At 41.0% G+C, this 18214-nt stretch overlaps 1 protein-coding gene across 1 annotated transcript in view; it reads left to right on the forward strand.

Moving 5' to 3' along the window:
• Positions 1-18214, forward strand: part of DNAH5 (dynein axonemal heavy chain 5) — a 273433-nt gene that overhangs the window by 87191 nt on the left and 168028 nt on the right. Inside the window, exons 16-22 of the mRNA XM_046001046.1 lie at positions 4687-4858; positions 7165-7310; positions 12334-12499; positions 13118-13357; positions 14568-14758; positions 14847-14934; positions 17969-18102. Coding sequence (XP_045857002.1) covers positions 4687-4858; positions 7165-7310; positions 12334-12499; positions 13118-13357; positions 14568-14758; positions 14847-14934; positions 17969-18102 — 1137 coding nt within the window. The remainder of the gene's footprint in view (positions 1-4686; positions 4859-7164; positions 7311-12333; positions 12500-13117; positions 13358-14567; positions 14759-14846; positions 14935-17968; positions 18103-18214) is intronic.

The raw sequence follows: 18214 nt of genomic DNA on the forward strand, positions 1-18214 counted from the left end.
CAGATAGATATGTTAAGTCTGGAGTTGAGTGAAGAAGTCAGAGTGGAAGGCATAGTTTGAGAGTTTAATTTTATTTTTTATTTTTTAGATTTTATTTATTCGAGAGAGAGAGGGGGACAGAGGCAGAGGGAGAAGCAAACTCCCTGCTGAGCAGGGAGCCTGATGCGGGACTTGATCCCAGGACCTGGGATCATGACCTGAGCCAAAGGCAGACACTTAACCATCTGAGCCACCCAGGCACCCCAGTTTGAGAGTTTTAAAAATATAGTTGGCATTTAGGGGCACCTGGCTGGCTCAGTCAGAAGATTGTGCAACTCTGCAACTCTCTCTCTCTCTCTTTTTTAAGATTATTTATTTGAGACAGAGAAGGAAAGAGAGAGAGCGCATGAGAGGGGGAAAGTGCTGAGGAAGAGAATATCCAAACAGACTCCTGCTGAGCTCCTGTGACCCAGGAGTTCAGGATCTGGCCCGAAGCCAAGAGTCAGATGCTCAACCAACTGAGCCATCCAGACATCCCATGAGCATACAACTCTTGATCATGGGATCATGAGTTTGAGCCCCATATTGGGTACAGAGATTACTAACTAAAAAAAATAAACTTGAAACATAGTTGGTATTTAGTCATGGTCCTGGGTGAAATCACCAAGGAAGAGAATAGAGGTAAAGAAGAGTAGAGGGTCTCGTCTAACCTCTGGGTTGTCTCAGTATTAACAAGTCTGACAGAAGAGGATGATTATGCAAACAAATTAAGGATTGGTCATTGAGGTGGGAGGAAAGGGCAAGAAAATCCTCATGCAGGAAGGGATGATCACCAGGGACAAAGGCAGCTTGAAGGATGGCAAGATGAGTGCAGAGATGCCGCTGTGATATTTGATGTGGAAACCCTCGTTACCATCTTATAGTGGATAACCTCATAGGATAAGACCAGTGAAGCCATGCCTTTGCGTAATGCTTTACATTTTAACTATTCATTATTCCATGTGATCTTATCCATAGCCATGGTAGGTAATTGGGATAGAATACTATTATATTATCTTCTGACAAAACCATGACTCAGAGTAGTTAAATGACTTAGCCAGGGTTTTATATCTAATAACTTGCAGAAGTAGAACCTGAACCAGACCTGGAGTCTATTGTTTTCCACTCCTTCATGTTATATTAAAAAACTGATATTGCCAGTGGACCAACATTCCTCAGGGGTGGCGCCGTCAAATATGGGTCAGCATGTTGAGATTCCCCTTTAGTCTTTTCTTGCCTGTTAGGAAAACCACTTAGTCAATTTACAGATTTGCAAAAAAAAAAACTAGTATTTTTTACTGAGAAATAATATTTATCAGAATATAAAGTTGCTAAAATAATTTTGTTCACAGAATGATTATTTCAGTGTTCCATTGCAGGTAACAACCAACTTCAAAATACAGTGGCTTAAAACAACCATTTCATTAGATTTCATAATTTTGTGGGTAAAGAATTAAGCAAGTCTTGACTAGGTGATTCTTCTGTTCTATGTGGCATTGACTAAGGTTATTTAGTTTGGCTTGCAGGTGTGTGATCTGGAAGGTCCAAAGTGACCTCATTCTCATGTCTGGTTCTTTGGTGGGGAAAACTGGAAGTTTCACTCAGTTGGGACTAAGGATGGGCGCATTTTGTGTGGTCTTTCAGGATGGAGGTCTCGGGGTAGTAGAATTTCTTATGTGTTCATTCAGGTCTGAAGAGAGGGCATTGCAGCAAACACGAAGGGATGTGCATGGCTTTTGGGAGAGCCTCATGGGTCTTACATCACTTCTGCTGTAATCAGATGGGCTCCATAAGTCGACCCAGATTCAAGCGGAGGACATAGATCCTACACCATGAGGGAAGGAGGGTCAAAAAAATGTTTTAAAATGTTAAAATGTCATATAAATGATAATTTGGGCAAGTAAATTGTTATCTGACTGACATTTATTCTATCTGAAGGTTGAAAGAGTGAAAGGTCCCTATCCAACATGAGTGGCTGGTAAGAATAGATCTTTTGGCATGTTTCGGGGACCACCCCCCAATTGCAGAATTATTGTGTGGACTATTTAACAGAACTGTCAGGCTCCCGCAGATATACCAAAGTAGCTGAGAGATTGTTTTCTTCATCTTTTCCTTGGAATGTAGTTCAAAAAGCAAAGAGCCTGCCTAGACTAATAGTTACGTGTATACATTCTAAAGCCAAATTGAACTGGATACAAACCATTATCTTTGGGCAAATTATTTTACCCTTCTAAGCCTCAGTTTCTCATCTATAAGATGAAAAATATCTCATGGGGTTAAGAAGGATTAAGGGGAGAAGTAGAAGGCCTGCTGAGATGCTTCCCAGGTAGAATAAGGGATGGACATTGAAAGAAGCTAAGCCGTGGATAAGCGCTTCAGCACATGTGTCAGTGGGTACTAATAGAACCGCCCAACGTAGGCTTTTCCAAAGTGGCTTTCATGGAAATTGAAAGCATATAGAGAAATTGTGGAAAAGAATTGTATGAGGAAAGGATTATGTGGTCCATCTGGGAAATGTTGGGTTTAACAAAATTCACAAACATCCTTTGGGCTTCTTACTTCCTTCTTGCAGTTTTCTCAGAATCATTAATATTAATTGTGATTGTCCAAGAAGGGAGATAGTGTATACAGTGCTTTTCCAAACTTTCCCATCCGGGGACCTTTTATCTTACAGGATACCTTAGGGCTAGTATTTCAGGGCAAACCCTTGGGTAACCATTGATCTAATGACAAAGTAGTACCAACATGCACATTACAAATATGAACTTGAGAAAAACTGTATCTGAGAAGTGTGTTGAAGGTACTTTCTTACAATTAATTATCATTATTATTTTTAAAGATTTTATTTATTTATTTGAGAGACAGAGATCACAAGTAGGTAGAGAGACAGGCAGAGAGAGGAGGAAGCAGGCTCCCTGCTGAGCAGAGAGCCTGATGTGGGGCTTGATCCCAGGACCCTGGGATCATGACCTGAGCCGATGGCAGAGGCTTAATCCACTGAGCCACCCAGGCGCCCTTATATTTAATTATTATTAATACAAACATTACCAAAAAAGGTAGGCTGGAAGTGCTTTTAGTCTTATTTAAAATGATAATATATGAAAAAAATACTGACATAGTTCAATATTGTACAACCTGTAAACTTCAGTGTAGGAACAGAATCCATGAGTTTCTAATCACAAATGCTCCTGATAACAGTTAATTAATAAATGAGGGAAATATTGATTGATCATATCCTCTGTGCCAGGTACTGTTTGAGGCTCATTGAACAAAACACACAAAGTTTCTTGTTCTTACAGAAACTCTGGTCCCTATATTCTAGTTGGCTTAGACAGCAAATAAACCGTGAACAGTGCCAATATGTAAGTTACACAGTCTATCAGAAATTGATGAGTATACAGAAAAAATAGGGCAGGGCAAAGAGAGAGAGTGTGTAGGTGGTTTTTGGTGATGGTTTACAAACTTACAAACTTAAATAGATATTTAGCATAGGCCTAATTGAGAAGAAGGCATTTGAGTAATTATTTGAAGGGGATGCAAAGTCCCTGAAGCTAGGGACCAGCAAGGAAGATGGTAGGGCCAGAGTAGGTAAGGGATGAGAAGAGTGATTACAGATGAGATCAGAGACGTAATGGGGTGATCTTTGCAGCCTCACAGAAGAACTTGTAGCCCTAAACGTGATGGGAAGGCATGTGGCCATGTAAGCAATGGGGTTAATAGTCTGATCTACATTTCGAAAGGATCCCTCTTACTGCTAAATTGAGCATAGACTGTAGGGAGCATTGATGGAAGCAGGGAGACAATGGTAGATCACTAAAATAATTTAAAATAATTTAGAGGAGAGTCAGTGATGGTGAAAGCAGTGCATATGGTAAGCAGGTCAGATACAGATCTCTTGAATATGGAGCAAACAAGATATCCTGATGGATTGCCTGTGGGTGTGAAGACAGGAGCCATCAGTGGATGGGATGGAGAGTGCTAGTGGGCAGAGAAGGTTTGGAGATGCTAAATTTGAAATGTCTTTTGTATTCAGTTGGAGATACTAAATATTCTTTCACCAGATATGAATCTAGACTTTAGGAGTGAGATATGAGACGTGAATTTGGTTGTCTTTGGCGTATGCATGATACCTAAAGCCGTGACATTTGCTGACATCAACACTGACTCCTTTTATGCTTTGGGTCTTACATCAAAACTTGGCCTTCGATTTCAGCAGTGGCTGAGGCGGACTTCTGGTGACCCCAACACTTCAGGTGATGAGTATGGTCCCAGGAAGTGCCCAGAGGAGCAGGCAGGGCATGGTGCCCGCGTACAAAGCTGAATGAATGAGCCTCGTGATGCACAGGCTAAGGCATTGGTAACTTGGTTTAGAAAACTCACTTGACCTTAGAACTTTTCTCCCCTTTTGGACTGGGTAAGGGGTGAGAAACTCCTACTCTTAAGTTCTTTTTTTCCTCTTCTTCAGCTGTATCTTATTGGATTAGGAATTTTTGTTTAGGGAGTGATTTCTCATCTTCTATTCTTGTTTTGTTTTTGCCCCTGTAGCTGCCAGGCTGCTCTTGGAGCCCTACAGCTGGACGCTAAATAGAGGCCATCCTTTTTGACCAGAAAACCCGAGATATTGAAAGTGTGATATTAATTGATCCTTTGACCTCCATTGCATTACAGATGATGCTGGCCGAATATCAGAGAGTGAGATCAAAAATGCCTCCCACTGTAGAGCCACTGATGGCCCCTCATCTGGCTAAAGTGGACGAAGCTCTCCGGCCTGGCCTGGCTGCCCTTACCTGGACCTCACTGAACATTGAGATGTACTTAAAAAATGCTTTTGCAAAGATCAGTAAGTCTGTCTGAATGGTTATTATTTCTCATTTTGAAAGGCTGAGTTCTTAATGTCTACCGTATAATTTCTTCTAGAGAACTGTGATGTAAATAATACAATGGGAGGGATATTCTTAAAGTGTTCCCAAGGGAATTTTATCAAACTACATGAACTTTTTGATTTCCTGGAAACTAGGTATATTCACTATTTAATTTTATCCCCAGAGATAAACTACATTTAAAAATTATTATTATTGGACACTGGACTTTAAATATAATGGGCAATTTAAAGTTGGAAAACTGTGATCTAGAGATGCTGAGTGACTTCTGATGTGACAGAGATAAAGCAGAAAGGACGAGTTTGGAACCCATCTCCCTTGCCTCTAAACCAATAGTCTTCCCAAAATACATCTTCCTGGGAACTAAAACAGGAGGAAATAGGCTAACATTCTAGAAGGAGGTATTAATAGAAGGCATAAAAACTTCATAGAGAGAGTTTTCCAAACCAAATTAGAATAGGCTACCAAGGTAGACTTCAGTACTATTCTCCCTAGAGAATATTAGGATTAGAATGTTTACACTTGAATGTTTTATTATAATGTTTGTTGGAGACAGGAGCTAGTTTCTAAAGTTCTCCTTAGTTCTCTGATTTTGTTTTCTTTTTGTGATTTGAGTGAAATATCCAAGATGGAGGTCAGAAGTCCAAAATGACTCTTTGAGAGTTAAAAATCAAGGTGTCAGCACAGATGGCTCCTTCTGGGGGCTCTAGAGGAGAATCTTTTCCGGTGTCCAGAGGCCGTCTACATCCTTTGGACTCATGGTCACTCCATCCTCAGAGCTAGCCACATATTATTCTCAAGTATCTTTCTCTCTGTTTCTTTGCTTTCCTGGGTAAATTGTCTTCTGTCTGACTCCAACTCTCCTACCTCCCTCTTACAAGGACCCTTTTGGCTGCAGTGGCCCCACCTAGTGTAGATAATTCACACGTAGACAATTAGGCTTGATCTCTACATCTCACATCTGCAAAGTCCCCTTGGCCATATCAGGTAGCATGGGGGTGTGGTGGGTCACAGATGTGCTTGAAGGAGCTTTCAAGAATCAGAAGAGGGAAGAATTATGTAGAGCACGCATGCTCATGTAGAAGTCTGGCTCTCTTTTAGTAGGAAATAAGCTTACCAGGCAGAACTTTTTGGTATCTTGGTATTAGCTTAGAGATGACTGAAAACTTTTAGGGCCTATTTCTTGAGAAAGCAAAGGTATTTATTTAAGGGAGTATTTTATGCCTTTGATACATTATGAGCATATAACATGGATTCAATTTTAACTTCATTCCCCGACAAAAGCCATATCAGAATGAAAGAGAACTCACTTTATGGTATCCGTTGAAATGGTATCATCCCTTAGCTGGAGCTTTATTAACCATCATTCCGACTTTTGACGTAAAAGTGTTAATTTCCTCTAGAATTAACCTTTCTGTCCATGGAACTTAGTGTTCAGTACTACTTCAGCACAATTCTAAAAAAGGTTCCTTATGATAGTAACTGTAAAGGAAAAATTGAAGAAATTTCACTTCGATAGTATCTGCTGGGGTACCTGGCTGGCTCGGTCGGTACATTCGGCGACTCTTGGTCTCGGAATTGTTAAGTTTGAGCCCGACGTTGGGTGTAGAGATCACTTAAAAGTAAAATCTTAAAAAAAGATCATCTGTTGGCTGCCTTCTGTGGAATCAACTCTTGAGGAATCAAGGATGACAAAGAGGAATTCCAGAAGGAAAGACATGTGACGAGTCCATGAGGAGGCAGTATGGTACATGCGGCGATGGAAGGATGCTCTTGGGTCAGTGCCAGGGCAGAAGGATGGGGGCCGCGGGAAACAAGTGCAGATTCCCAGGAAGCCTCCTGGTGGTGCTGCATCTGAGCCAGCTCTTCGAGTCCGAGTCAGAATGAGGGAGGTGGAGGGAGCCCCAGAAGGAAGGAAGCTGGTTAGAGGAAGGACAGTGTGCGGAAACCCAAGTGAGAAATAGTGGTCTGGAGTGACTTTAATCCTGATTTCACTACTGCAGTTTAGCCAGGTGGATTTTTTAAAAAGGTTTATTTATTTAGTTTAGAGAGACAGAGAGAGAGAGTGCAGGAGAGCAGGGGGGAGGGGCAGAGGGAGAGAGAGAGCAGAGCCTGGTGCGGGGCTTGATCTCATGACCCTGAGATCACCACCTGAACTAAAACCGAAAAGGAGGCTTAACCAACTGCCTCCCAGGCCCCCCAGTCATGGGCATTTTTAAAAAACAAAATGCTTAATCTCTTTTATTCACTTTTATTTTTCCCAAAGAGGACCTGGAATTGCTGCTTGACAGGGTCAACGATCTGATGGAGTTCCGCGTCGATGCCGTTCTGGAAGAAATGAGCAGCACGCCGCTTTGCCAGCTCCCCCAGGAGGAGCCACTTATCTGTGCAGAGTTCCTTCAAATGACAAAGGTTATCAGGAAATCGATGTGTTTTTTTCTTTTTTTTTTTTTGAGGGAGTGAGAGGTGGGGGAGGGGCAGAGGGAGAGAGAGAGAGAATCTTGAGCAGGATCCACACCCAGCACGAAGCCATGACCTGAGCCAAAATCAAAAGTTGGAAGCTTAACCAACTGAGCCACACAGGCGCCCCTTTATTAAAATTTTTAAAATAAAGGGCATTTTTTGATGCCAAAATTACATTTTTTTTCTGTCTGTGATTGGTTTGTGATAGTTGTGATCAAACGCTGAGCCTTCTGACAGTAATTTGAAACCAAAGTGGAACATATAAGGCATCACCTAGACATGAGGAACAGACTGTTTCTTTTCATATCAGTAGGAGAGAAATTGTTATGAGACACATTTCTCGTTTTTCCATATTTTTTGAAGAATCGAGCTATTTTGTTGAAGTTTCCTGTAAGCTAGTGTTAATTAACAAGACATTTGTTTTAAATCTCTTCGGGACAGCATTTCTTCTTTAAACATTTCTGGAGAACACCACTTCCCAAACTGGTGTTCTGTGGTACACAGTCCTGCAGCCACTGCCAGGAAACCCAGAAGGCTGGGTCTATGTTCAGACTGCTCAGGGTAAAGACTGGACCCTCCTTTCCCCTTGCAGAGTCTTTACATATTAACAGTTAAAATAAAGGGCGTCAGAAAGTCTCTTACGTAAGAGCCCATTTAGCTTTCTTTGGCCCACTATTTCTCAAACTTTTTTTGCAAAAGGAACCCTTGCTCCCCTATGCTGGGATTAAGATCCTAGAAACTGTGCTGTCTCCATGAAGCAGCCTTTTGGGAATGTCATTTTGGCATCATCATTTGCAGTGTCCTGTTGGGCATCCTGAGTATAAGAATTCATCAGGGATGATTTTAATATGGCATGTCAGGAGTCCCTAAGGCAATCACCACCAGAAGGATGATTTATGAGAATGGTATATTAGGATTTAAGATAACATTTTTAAAAAAAGATTTTATTTATTTACCCGACAGACAGATAGGCAGAGCAACAGGCAGAGAAAGAGAGGAGGAAGCAGGGCTCCCTGCTGAGCAGAGAACCTGATGCGGGGCTCGATCCCAGGACCCTGGGATCATGACCTGAGCCGAAGGCAGAGGCTTTAACGCACTGAGCCACCCAGGCGCCCCTAAGATAACATTTAATCTTAGATTAATCTTTAAGATAACATTTAATCTTAAGACATAAAATTTGTAAGAAAGTCTCCTGGAACTCAGCATTTAGTTGCACTGAGGATTGAGATTTACTGCAGGGATGTGGCAAAGATGCTCAGTCAGTCAGTCAGGGAAACGAGGTAGGAGTTGGGAGGACTGCTTATGTAAGCTTCCTTGCGCTGTCTTGCTATCATGCGGGGCCACAGCGAGTTTACTCTCGCCCCAGCATCAAAAATGTAGCAACGTGCTTGCAACACTTCTGCACAGGGAAACTCAGTGCCTGGGGTTTCTAAAGGGTCTGGCCACATAGGCGCCCTCTGCCTAGGATGGACCCAAATTCCAGATACCCAGAAGGAAGACAGGTCGGCAGCATTAGCCGCACCATTTTCACAAGCTGTGTAAGGCAGTGTGGGAACCTTCATGACATCCAGGCCCCCAGACACCAGCTAGAGACCAACCTGGCATGCAGAGTTTCAGTCCCAGGCCTGTCCTGATAACCCTTTTCTGGATATGCAGTAATCTTCAGTTTACATTAAATTACTGTTAGATAATCAAAATTAAATGTCTACATTTTAGAAATTCCCATTTCCTCCTTTACTCAGATTTACAAACTCTGTCCAGACCCCAAAATCCCCCGGTCTCCCCTGCTTATTTGTCATGATCTTGCCCTCTGGGCACAACTTGGGTCCATGGTTTTAATATTGCCCCTATTCTTAGTATTATTTTATAAAAATGTTCCTTTTCAATGTAATCCCAAGTTTTAGAATATTTTTAAAAATGGAAAGAAGTAGGATTTTTATCAGTTAGACCGCCACTGTTATAATTTTGGTGTATTGCCTATTTATATATGCCTCTTAATAAAGTTGCAAATAGTGTTTTTCTCTCCCACTTAACATCTTTTCAAGAAATATTTTTCATGTTGCTATGTGGCTTTCATAGTCAACCTTTTCAATGATGCCTTCAGAATATTCTATTGAGCTTATGTGCTTTAATTTACTTACTCGTTCCTCATTGCTGGACATTTGGATGGCTTCCAAAGTTTTGCTGTTTTTGCCAAGAGCTATAATGAATATATTTATATGTACCATGTTTTTCCCCTCTGGGAGTATTTCCTTCTTCAAAGTAAAATTATTGCATCAAAGAATGTGGGTTCATATAATAGCTCTTAATATTTGTAGCCAAATTGCTTTTCAAAAGGATGGCATCAACTTACAATGCCATCAGCAATATGAGAGTACCAATTTCACTATCTTCCAACAGATACTGTTTTATTGTAATTGTAATGAATTGTAATAAAGATTTTATAATGAGGTATATAATAAAACAACTAAATTTATTGTAATAAATAATCAGAAATTCTAATTTATTAATTTTAGTTTAAGTAGTAAAATCATAGAACCTAATTTTAATTTGCATTTTGATTACCAAAATCAGTGATTACCGATTAGATGACTGCTTTCCCTTGAATTTGTTTATTTTTTATAATTCATTTATTCCTCAACAATTTTTATGGTGCTTCTATGCAAACCACTGCTTGGGGATACAGCTGTGAACAAACAGATGAAATTCCTGCTTTCATGGAGCCTTTTTCAAGTGCAGGATACAAAAGAGCAAATAAACAAAAATTGCAAAAAACCAACAATAAGTCAGGTGGTAATAAGCTCAATGGAGAAAAATTAAGAGGGTAACGAAGAAAAGGCATAACTGACAGAGAGTTGTGATTTATGCTGATGGACAGGGATGACTTCTGTGATTACATTTGAGCAGAGGAAGTGAAGGAGCAAACCATGTGAATAACTTTGGGGAAGAGAATTCCAGGCAAAGGGAACAGTAAGTGCAAAGGCCCTGAGGCAGAAACTTGTTATGATAGTTGGAGGAAGAGGGAGATGTTGCATTGAAGTTCATCTAGTATGTTCTTATGCTGAGGGGGAAGGAGAAAAGGAATGGTTAGTAAGCATGGTATCTGGGGAAGCAGATGAGTCTGTGATTTAGAACTCAGGTTATGGGATAATTCTTAAAGAGAAGGGGAAATACTGTACTCACTGAAAAGGGGTTAATGAGAGAAGCCAGTTTGTCTTCAGGGTGAGGGCATGGGGTCAGGGAGTTGGGTGAGTCCCTGTGTCATTTGCTTTGTGCTGTAGAAATCAAGGCTATTAGCTGAGTATGTGGGAGAAGATGGTGTAAAGATTTGAGGATACAAGGATTTGAGCATACAGCTGACATGGGACCTAGTAGAGGAACATGACTGTGGTCAAGTAGAATCATTCTGGGGTAGTGTTGGGGGCCTGACTGAATGTGGGGAGCACGAATTCCCAGTACAACACCTGCATTGCTTTAACTTGTGTATGCAGGTGGAGAGGGTTGATTACCTGGTTCATGTGGTTTGGGCTTCTCCTGAGTGGGGCAGTGGAAGGCTGAGGGAGTGATGGAAGTAAGGATATTTGCAAAAGAATGGTTGAACTGAGAAACCAAGTCATTAGGAAACAGTGTGTGGAGTGAGGGATTTATGATACAGATTTTAAAAAACATAGAGTGATCTCTCAGAGGATAAGGAACTGGTTTCTGTGGCATGAGATGAACAAGCCTGGGCAAATGTAGGTCTTGTGATTATGTATGATTTGCTGACAAAACAAATACTTTCTGAATACTTACCAGTCTCTGTTCTAGTGTTTTATGTACATTATCTTACGGAATATTCCCAACAACTTGGTAGGTTCAACCATAGTCACCACTTTTCAGATTGGGAACCAAGGATTTCCCAAATCATGCAGAGCTAGGATTTGAACCCAGGAATTTTGGTGTCAGAGTCTTATATCTTATAGACTTATAGACTATATCCAGTCTTATTACTGGATGGTGCTAACTCTATTCCATGTCTTACCCAGTCTCCAACCCACCTTTTTTTCATGATGGTCTCAAGGCTAGGGATGGAGTTTGGTAGTTGGGTGAAGTTCTGAGTTGGGAGTCAAGGTCTTATATTTTATTTGATGATAAAGAAGTTTAATAGTTTATTTCAGGACACATCAGAATGTTCCTATGTCAATGGTATCAAAACACCATGTGCCCTGCAGCAGTAGAGTGGAGGAGAAAGTCATTGGTGATGAGGAGGTAAATGACCCACGAAGCTGACGTTTGGAGTAGATGGTCCACGAGCACATTAGAAGAGTCTCAAGATGAGTGATGGTGGGGCTTGGAAAGGAACTGGGGCCTGTGACCAACTAACAGAATCTATTCTTGCATGGGCTTATTGTCCAGCCCGGTGGTTAATTGCTGACTGTCTGTATCATCTGTCTCTATCTTCATCCATCTGTCCGTCCGTCCATCCATCCATCCATCCATTATTTATCTGTCTATCTGTCTGTACAGAACTGATTTCAGTGCCCCAGTCATATTAGTTTATATTTGTTAAAAATAATTCTTGAAAAAAATGGGCTCTCCTGGGAGGGGAGAGGAATCTGAAATTAATTAGGGGCTGACTATGGCTTGTTGCCAAAGGTGAGGAGAGAAGGAAGGCTGGCTAGAGCAGACTGATGTGAAATAAAGGACACTTCATGGAAAAAGAGGCTGCTGATAAACTTTCAGAGGTATTTCCCCCACTGTTGGAGAAGTAAGTGTAATTTTGGTCTGTCTGTGCTGTTTGGTTGGTTCCCTATCTTTGATGTGTTCCTTTACAGGATGCCTGGCCCAGGTTCATGTGAGGGGTGTGGCCAAGCATCATTGGAGGCCAGAATCCCATCTAGAAGCTGAATCTATGATATGACTATTGTTACTGTTGTGGTCTCAAGAGCTAGACATATATGACACCATGTTCTTTTTTTTTTTTTTTTGACAGGACCTTTGTGTAAAGGGTGCTCAGATACTAAATTTTAAAAGCTCATTAGTGGAGGAAGCAGTGAATGAGCTAATAAATATGTTGCTGGATGTAGAAGTTCTATCCAAAGAAGAAAGTGACGTAGTGTCTAATATGAATAGTGCTGACTCAAAACACGAAAGTTCAGGTAAGAGATGGAAGGGTCTTATTTTTCTAGGACATTACTGAAAACTGAAATTTCACTTTCTATGTAGTGATTAATTTCACCCCTCTGTAAACACTCTCCTAATTTTATAAGGATATTTATAAATCTGAAATTATGATTCTGGGCATATTGTCACACCATTATTTTTGGTTAAACTACACACATGTACCTTATCAATAGAGCAGGATGGTTGATGGGTTGGAATTACCATCGGAGCACCTCTGCCTATACTAAAGCAGAACTTCTGTAGGACTGATGAGGACACTGAGAGGCAGGGAAGGAAAGTGATTCTCCCAAGGCTTTAATGGCTATTGATGGGGGGAGAGAGAGCATCAGAACCCAGGTCCCTGAGGTCTGGCTTTGCCTTTACAGCCACAGCTCCTGTCTCTCCTGTTTCCTCACATTGAGTAAGAGAGGCTTTCATCAGCCTATCACGTGCCCCAATTTCTTCTTCCTATTCTTTGATGGACTCACCTTCTAGGAAACCTGACATTTAAGTATTATTCAACTTGCATATAATGATCTGAGTTCTCTTCTCTTTAATTACACTAGATGGTTCTCTCTTTCTCCATCTCTCTCAATCTTCTCATCTCGTAATAGCAAAGAGAGAAGAAGGAAAGTCAGACACCTTGACACCATCCCGCAAGGCCCCGGCAGGCCTCCTGCCTTTGGGGACAATCCTGAGAAAGAAGAAGGAGACTGAGATGTTAGAGGAGGAAGCCTGTGGGCTGCTTTCCCATTTCAACCACCAGAACACGGATGCGCTTCTGAAAGTTACAAGGAACACACTAGAGGCCATCCGCAGGCGTATTCATTCCTCCAACACGACGAACTTCCGGGGTAATAATTCCGCAGTTTGCCTCCTGGCAGCCCAGCTTGCTGCTTCAGTGTGTGTGTGTATGTGTGTGTGTGTGTGTGTGTGTGTTCCTGTTATTTTTAAATAATTTTAAAAATCCACCATTTATTGAGAGCTTCCGTGTAAGTTTATACTTTATGAACTTTGATTATCCCAACACTTCTGTGAAGTAGATCTTATTAATCCGTACCCTTCAAAGCAGAACATTTCTTTACTACTTTGGTGTCAATTTAGTACTTCCAGCTGGTTTGTTCCTTCTTAATACAATCATTTTCTCGACAGCAAAATTCAGAAATGGGCGTTGCGTCTCCCAGATGAGCCACAAAAATCCATCAAATCTAGAGACATTCTGAAATTAAATTTTCAATTAAAAACAAATTGCAAAATGAAAGGGTAATAAACCCTATTTATTTTGAATATTGGCTTTTCAGGGGAACTGTCCCTAATATTTAATTAAAAGTAGAATAAAAGTGGATACATTGAAGAGATTTTTGATTGGTAGCACGGAACAGAAGATAGTGCTTTTATCTAACAAAGCGATATTATTAGAACTTGTCAAACATTGGTTGATGTGCTGAATATTAAATCACACATCTTCCCCAACGTTATATATTGCAGGTATTTTCAACTATATAAATTTACACGCACATGTATGCGTGTGGACAGACACACACACACTCTCACACATTTATGTATTTATGCCTATACCAATAGTTATACCTATATGCAACTTGAAAAGCCCCTTGGATATAGATGGTGAGTTACACTTTATTTCATCTTCACTCTCTTAACCGCTCCCAGTTTGGGTTATACACACTGTGGTAGAAAAGGTATATGTTTTATGCGAAATTCCAAACCGGTTCTTTGTTGTGAGGTTGGCTTATTCTGACAACTCTTGTTATTCTTCATGCCTCGCTTCCTTACTGCACATGTAACTAATTCGTTGGGAGGCTGGTGTGTGGACAGCCTCATTTGAGGTGTTTTAGATCAGCAGAAACTGTTGAGTTCCACTGAACCGCGTTACATTGCACAGAATGAGTTCCTCCGTAGCTTTCATTCATCCCCCAAATATTTGTCTGATAATGTATGTCCTATGTGTTGTTCCAGGTGCTTTAATTTTCCTGGCTTAAAAGAAAATAAACCCCATTTTAAATTAAAAAAATTGTAAGCCTTCCCTCTTTTGTGTTAACCCAGACAGTAAGAGTGCATCTAGGCTGAAGCAGAACAGCCTGCCCATTTTCCGGGCAGGCATCACTCTGGCCATCCCCAACATCGCCATGGTCCCCGCCCTGGAGGACATACAGCAGACGCTGAGCAAAGCCGTGGACTGCATCGTCAGTGTCTCCAAGGGGGTCAGACAGTGGAGCAGCGAGCTGCTGTCCAAGGTGGGCATGGGGCGAAGGCATCCCTGCATAGGGAAGGTGCCGCTTTTGTAGATGGGACTGAGCTGAAAAATATCCTTTTACTTTGTAGAAAAAGATGCAGGAGAGAAAAATGGCTGCTTTGCAGAATAATGAAGACAGTGATTCTGATGTTGAAGTGGGAGAAAACGAACCTCAAGGTGAATGTTCCTTTGGTTCTTTTGAACCATGCATCAAAAACCAACGTTGAAGGAGCTCAAATGGATTTTTCCCTCCATGCAATTTGTAAATCAGTGTTGATTGGAATATTAATTTACGAGCCTATTTTAAGTTAATGTAGTATAAAAATCCATGTGTTTTAATGACTCCATTATAAATTGTGTTTCTTTAGTGTATAAGTCCCAGATGTGCCTGCCTCCCTGATTTCTGGTCCAATGTAATGCTAGGAACAGGGGGATAAGAAGGACTTTAGTCTCGCAGTTTAAAGAGAAACTTGTCATCTCACAATGAATGTTTTCTGAGATTGAAGACACATTTTGTATCTTAACCCATTATGTGCCCTGTTGTGCTGACGTGTTGTGATTTTTGCTATATATCTCATGGTTTTCATTTGTAGTCTGTCAAATTAGAGAACATATGCTATCCAAGTCGCTAATGACATTAAATGTTGCCCTTAGTCCTGCAAACTCTAAGGCAACCCTGCAAAGGCAGACCCCATATAACTTTCAATTTTTGCTTATCTCCCTGTATGATAAATCAATGAACCATGAGAAGAAACTGAAGCAGGTTTCTCTTTAAAATTGTCTGTTACTGAGGAGGATGAAAATAGCTCAAAGCAACTTTGCCCACAACTTATGGAATTATTTATTTAAGCCAAAAAAGCAAATGTTATTGTGTTCATTTCAATTTTTATATTATTTGGAAACATAGCTTCGTGTCCTAGAATAGTTTAAAATTCAGAATTTTCTTTTCTTTTCTTTTTTAGATTTTTATTTATTTATTTGACAGACAGAGATCACAAGTAGGCAGAGAGGCAGGCAGAGAGAGAGGATGGGAAGCAGGCTCCCTGCTGAGCAGAGAGCCCAATGTGGGACTCGATCCCAGGACCCTGAGATCATGACCTGAGCTGAAGGCAGAGGCTTTAACCCACTGAGCCACCCAGGCGCCCCTAAAATTCAGAATTTTCTAAGCTCAAACAATGCTCAGTCAGGAGTTATATCTAAGATTGCAAAGAAAAAAATGTTTAATGAGAAGCTGTATATATATTTTTGTCATGACAAAAGAGAGTTAAAAAGAGAAATTGTCAAAATTTATGAAATGCAGTTAAAGCAGCACTTAGAGGGAAATTTATAACATTAAATATGGAAGTTACAAAAGAGGAAATACCTCAAATCAATAACTTCATCTTCTATCTTAAATTATCTTCAAGGTTACTAATTTTTTTTTCTAGTGACAAATCTGCTGAGGTCCTCTCGAGAATTCCATTTATGTTCTCCACCTCAGAATTTGCAGTTGACGCTTGTTTTTCTGTTTCATTACCAGTATTCTCTATTTTGTGAGACACAATTCTCACGCTCTCCTTTAATTCTTTAGAATAAGTTTTCTTTCATTCTCTGAAAATTTTCTAAAAGCTGATATAAATTTTGTCTAGTAATTCCCATAGTTGGGTTTTCTCATGTATAGTTTCTGTTGAATGCTGTTGTTACGTGTGGGCCCTGCTTTTCTTTATCTTTGCATTGCTTACTGGTTTTATTTTTGTTGAAAACTTGATATTTATTTATAAGGATTTTATTTATTTGTGTGTGTGTGTGTGTGTGTGTGTGTGAGCTTCCCACCGAGCAGGGAGCCCAATGCGGGGCTAAGGGGACCCCGAGATCATGACCTGAGCCAAAGGCAGATGCTTAACCAACGGAGCCACCTAGGTGCCCCCCAAATTTGGTATTTTTTTAAAAAGATTTTATTTATTTATTTGACAGAGATCACAAATAGGCAGAGAGGCAGGCAGAGAGAGAGGGGGAAGCAGGCTCCCCACTGAGCAGAGAGCCCGACGTGGGGCTCGATCCCAGGACACTGAGACCATGACCTGAGCTGAAGGCAGAGGCTTTCACCCACTGAGCCACCCAGGTGCCCCCCAAATTTGGCATTTTAAAGAATATAATGTGGCAGCTCTGAAAATCTGCTTGTTTTAACCCGCCCCCAAGAGTCTGTTGTTACTGTTTCATTACTGACTGCATTGACTTTCCTGGACTATTTCTGTAAGACTGGTCTTTCCTGTGGTGTGCACTACTGTAGACTCTGGCTGGCTAGTTTGAAGGTCAGCTAATGATTGTACCGCGACTTGCTAATCCTTTCAACTGCTAAGGCTTACACCCTTTGCCTGGGAACTGTATGGGTGCTGGAGCACCCTGAAAACTCAGGAAGTGTTCAACACTGCCTTAGCTTTTATTTACTTGATTGTGAAAGGCCCAAGTAAAAGACTGGGGCATTTCAGGGCTTTCCTGGGCATGTGGGTAGCTCTGTACAAGATGCGTGACTTTCTAGAGCCCCAGGGGATAAGTCAGGGCTTTCCAGTGCTTTCCTCTGTGGATCTCTCATTCCCCAGATCTTTAATTTTTTTGGTCAGCCTCTTGTTTGGCTCAGCTAATATCAACGTCACAGTCATCTGTGAAGTTAATTGTTGCTGATGTTTTCTAACAAATGCCTTGTTGATAGGGATTCTTTCCCCGCCTTTACTCAGTGAGTTCTGAGTCAGGTCAAGTAACAATAAACTCTGAATGGGTCTTTTCCAGAGAACCTCTCAGTGGGTCAAAGAGTGACAATTCTCCCAATGCAGTCTGGCCCCTCCGGTGACTGCTAGGTTGTCTAGGTTGCGGCTGTGTTTCTCAAGGCTACCACATTACCAGGGAGGGGGCCATGGGCCTAAGGAAGTTAAAACACCTCAAACTCACCATTGTTACCACAATTTTAGCATTTTTTTTTTCTTGAATAAAGAAGCACCATTTGGCTTGTTGCTAGCTTCGGTTAATGTCCAGAGTTCTGAAACACTGATATTGACAAATGTTCCCCATTTTCAGTTGCTTTTGCAAAGAAGCAGACTGTCAGAGGTCCTTCCTTTACAGAAGTGTCTTCCTTTCAGAAATCCCCTTAGTGTTTTAAAGCATATTCTCTTTGCTGTTGAGATAAATGTTTTTCTTTCTCTCTCTCTCTTTTACTTTTTTTTTTTTTTGCTTTTAGATACCTTCGAGGTAGCCTCTGTAAACTTACCCATTCCTGTACAATCCAGGAACTACTATAAGAACGTGTCTGACAACAAAGAGATTGTGAAATTAGTCTCTGTGCTGAGCACAATCATCAACTCCACCAAAAAGGTATGTCAAGGGGCGCCTGGGTGGCTCAGTGGGTTAAAGTCTCTGACTTTGGCCCAGGTCATGATCCCAGGGTCTTGGGATTGAGCCCCACATTGGGCTCTCTGCTCAGCGG

The sequence above is a fragment of the Meles meles genome, chromosome 3 (assembly GCF_922984935.1).
Source record: "Meles meles chromosome 3, mMelMel3.1 paternal haplotype, whole genome shotgun sequence".
Taxonomy (NCBI): domain Eukaryota; kingdom Metazoa; phylum Chordata; class Mammalia; order Carnivora; family Mustelidae; genus Meles; species Meles meles.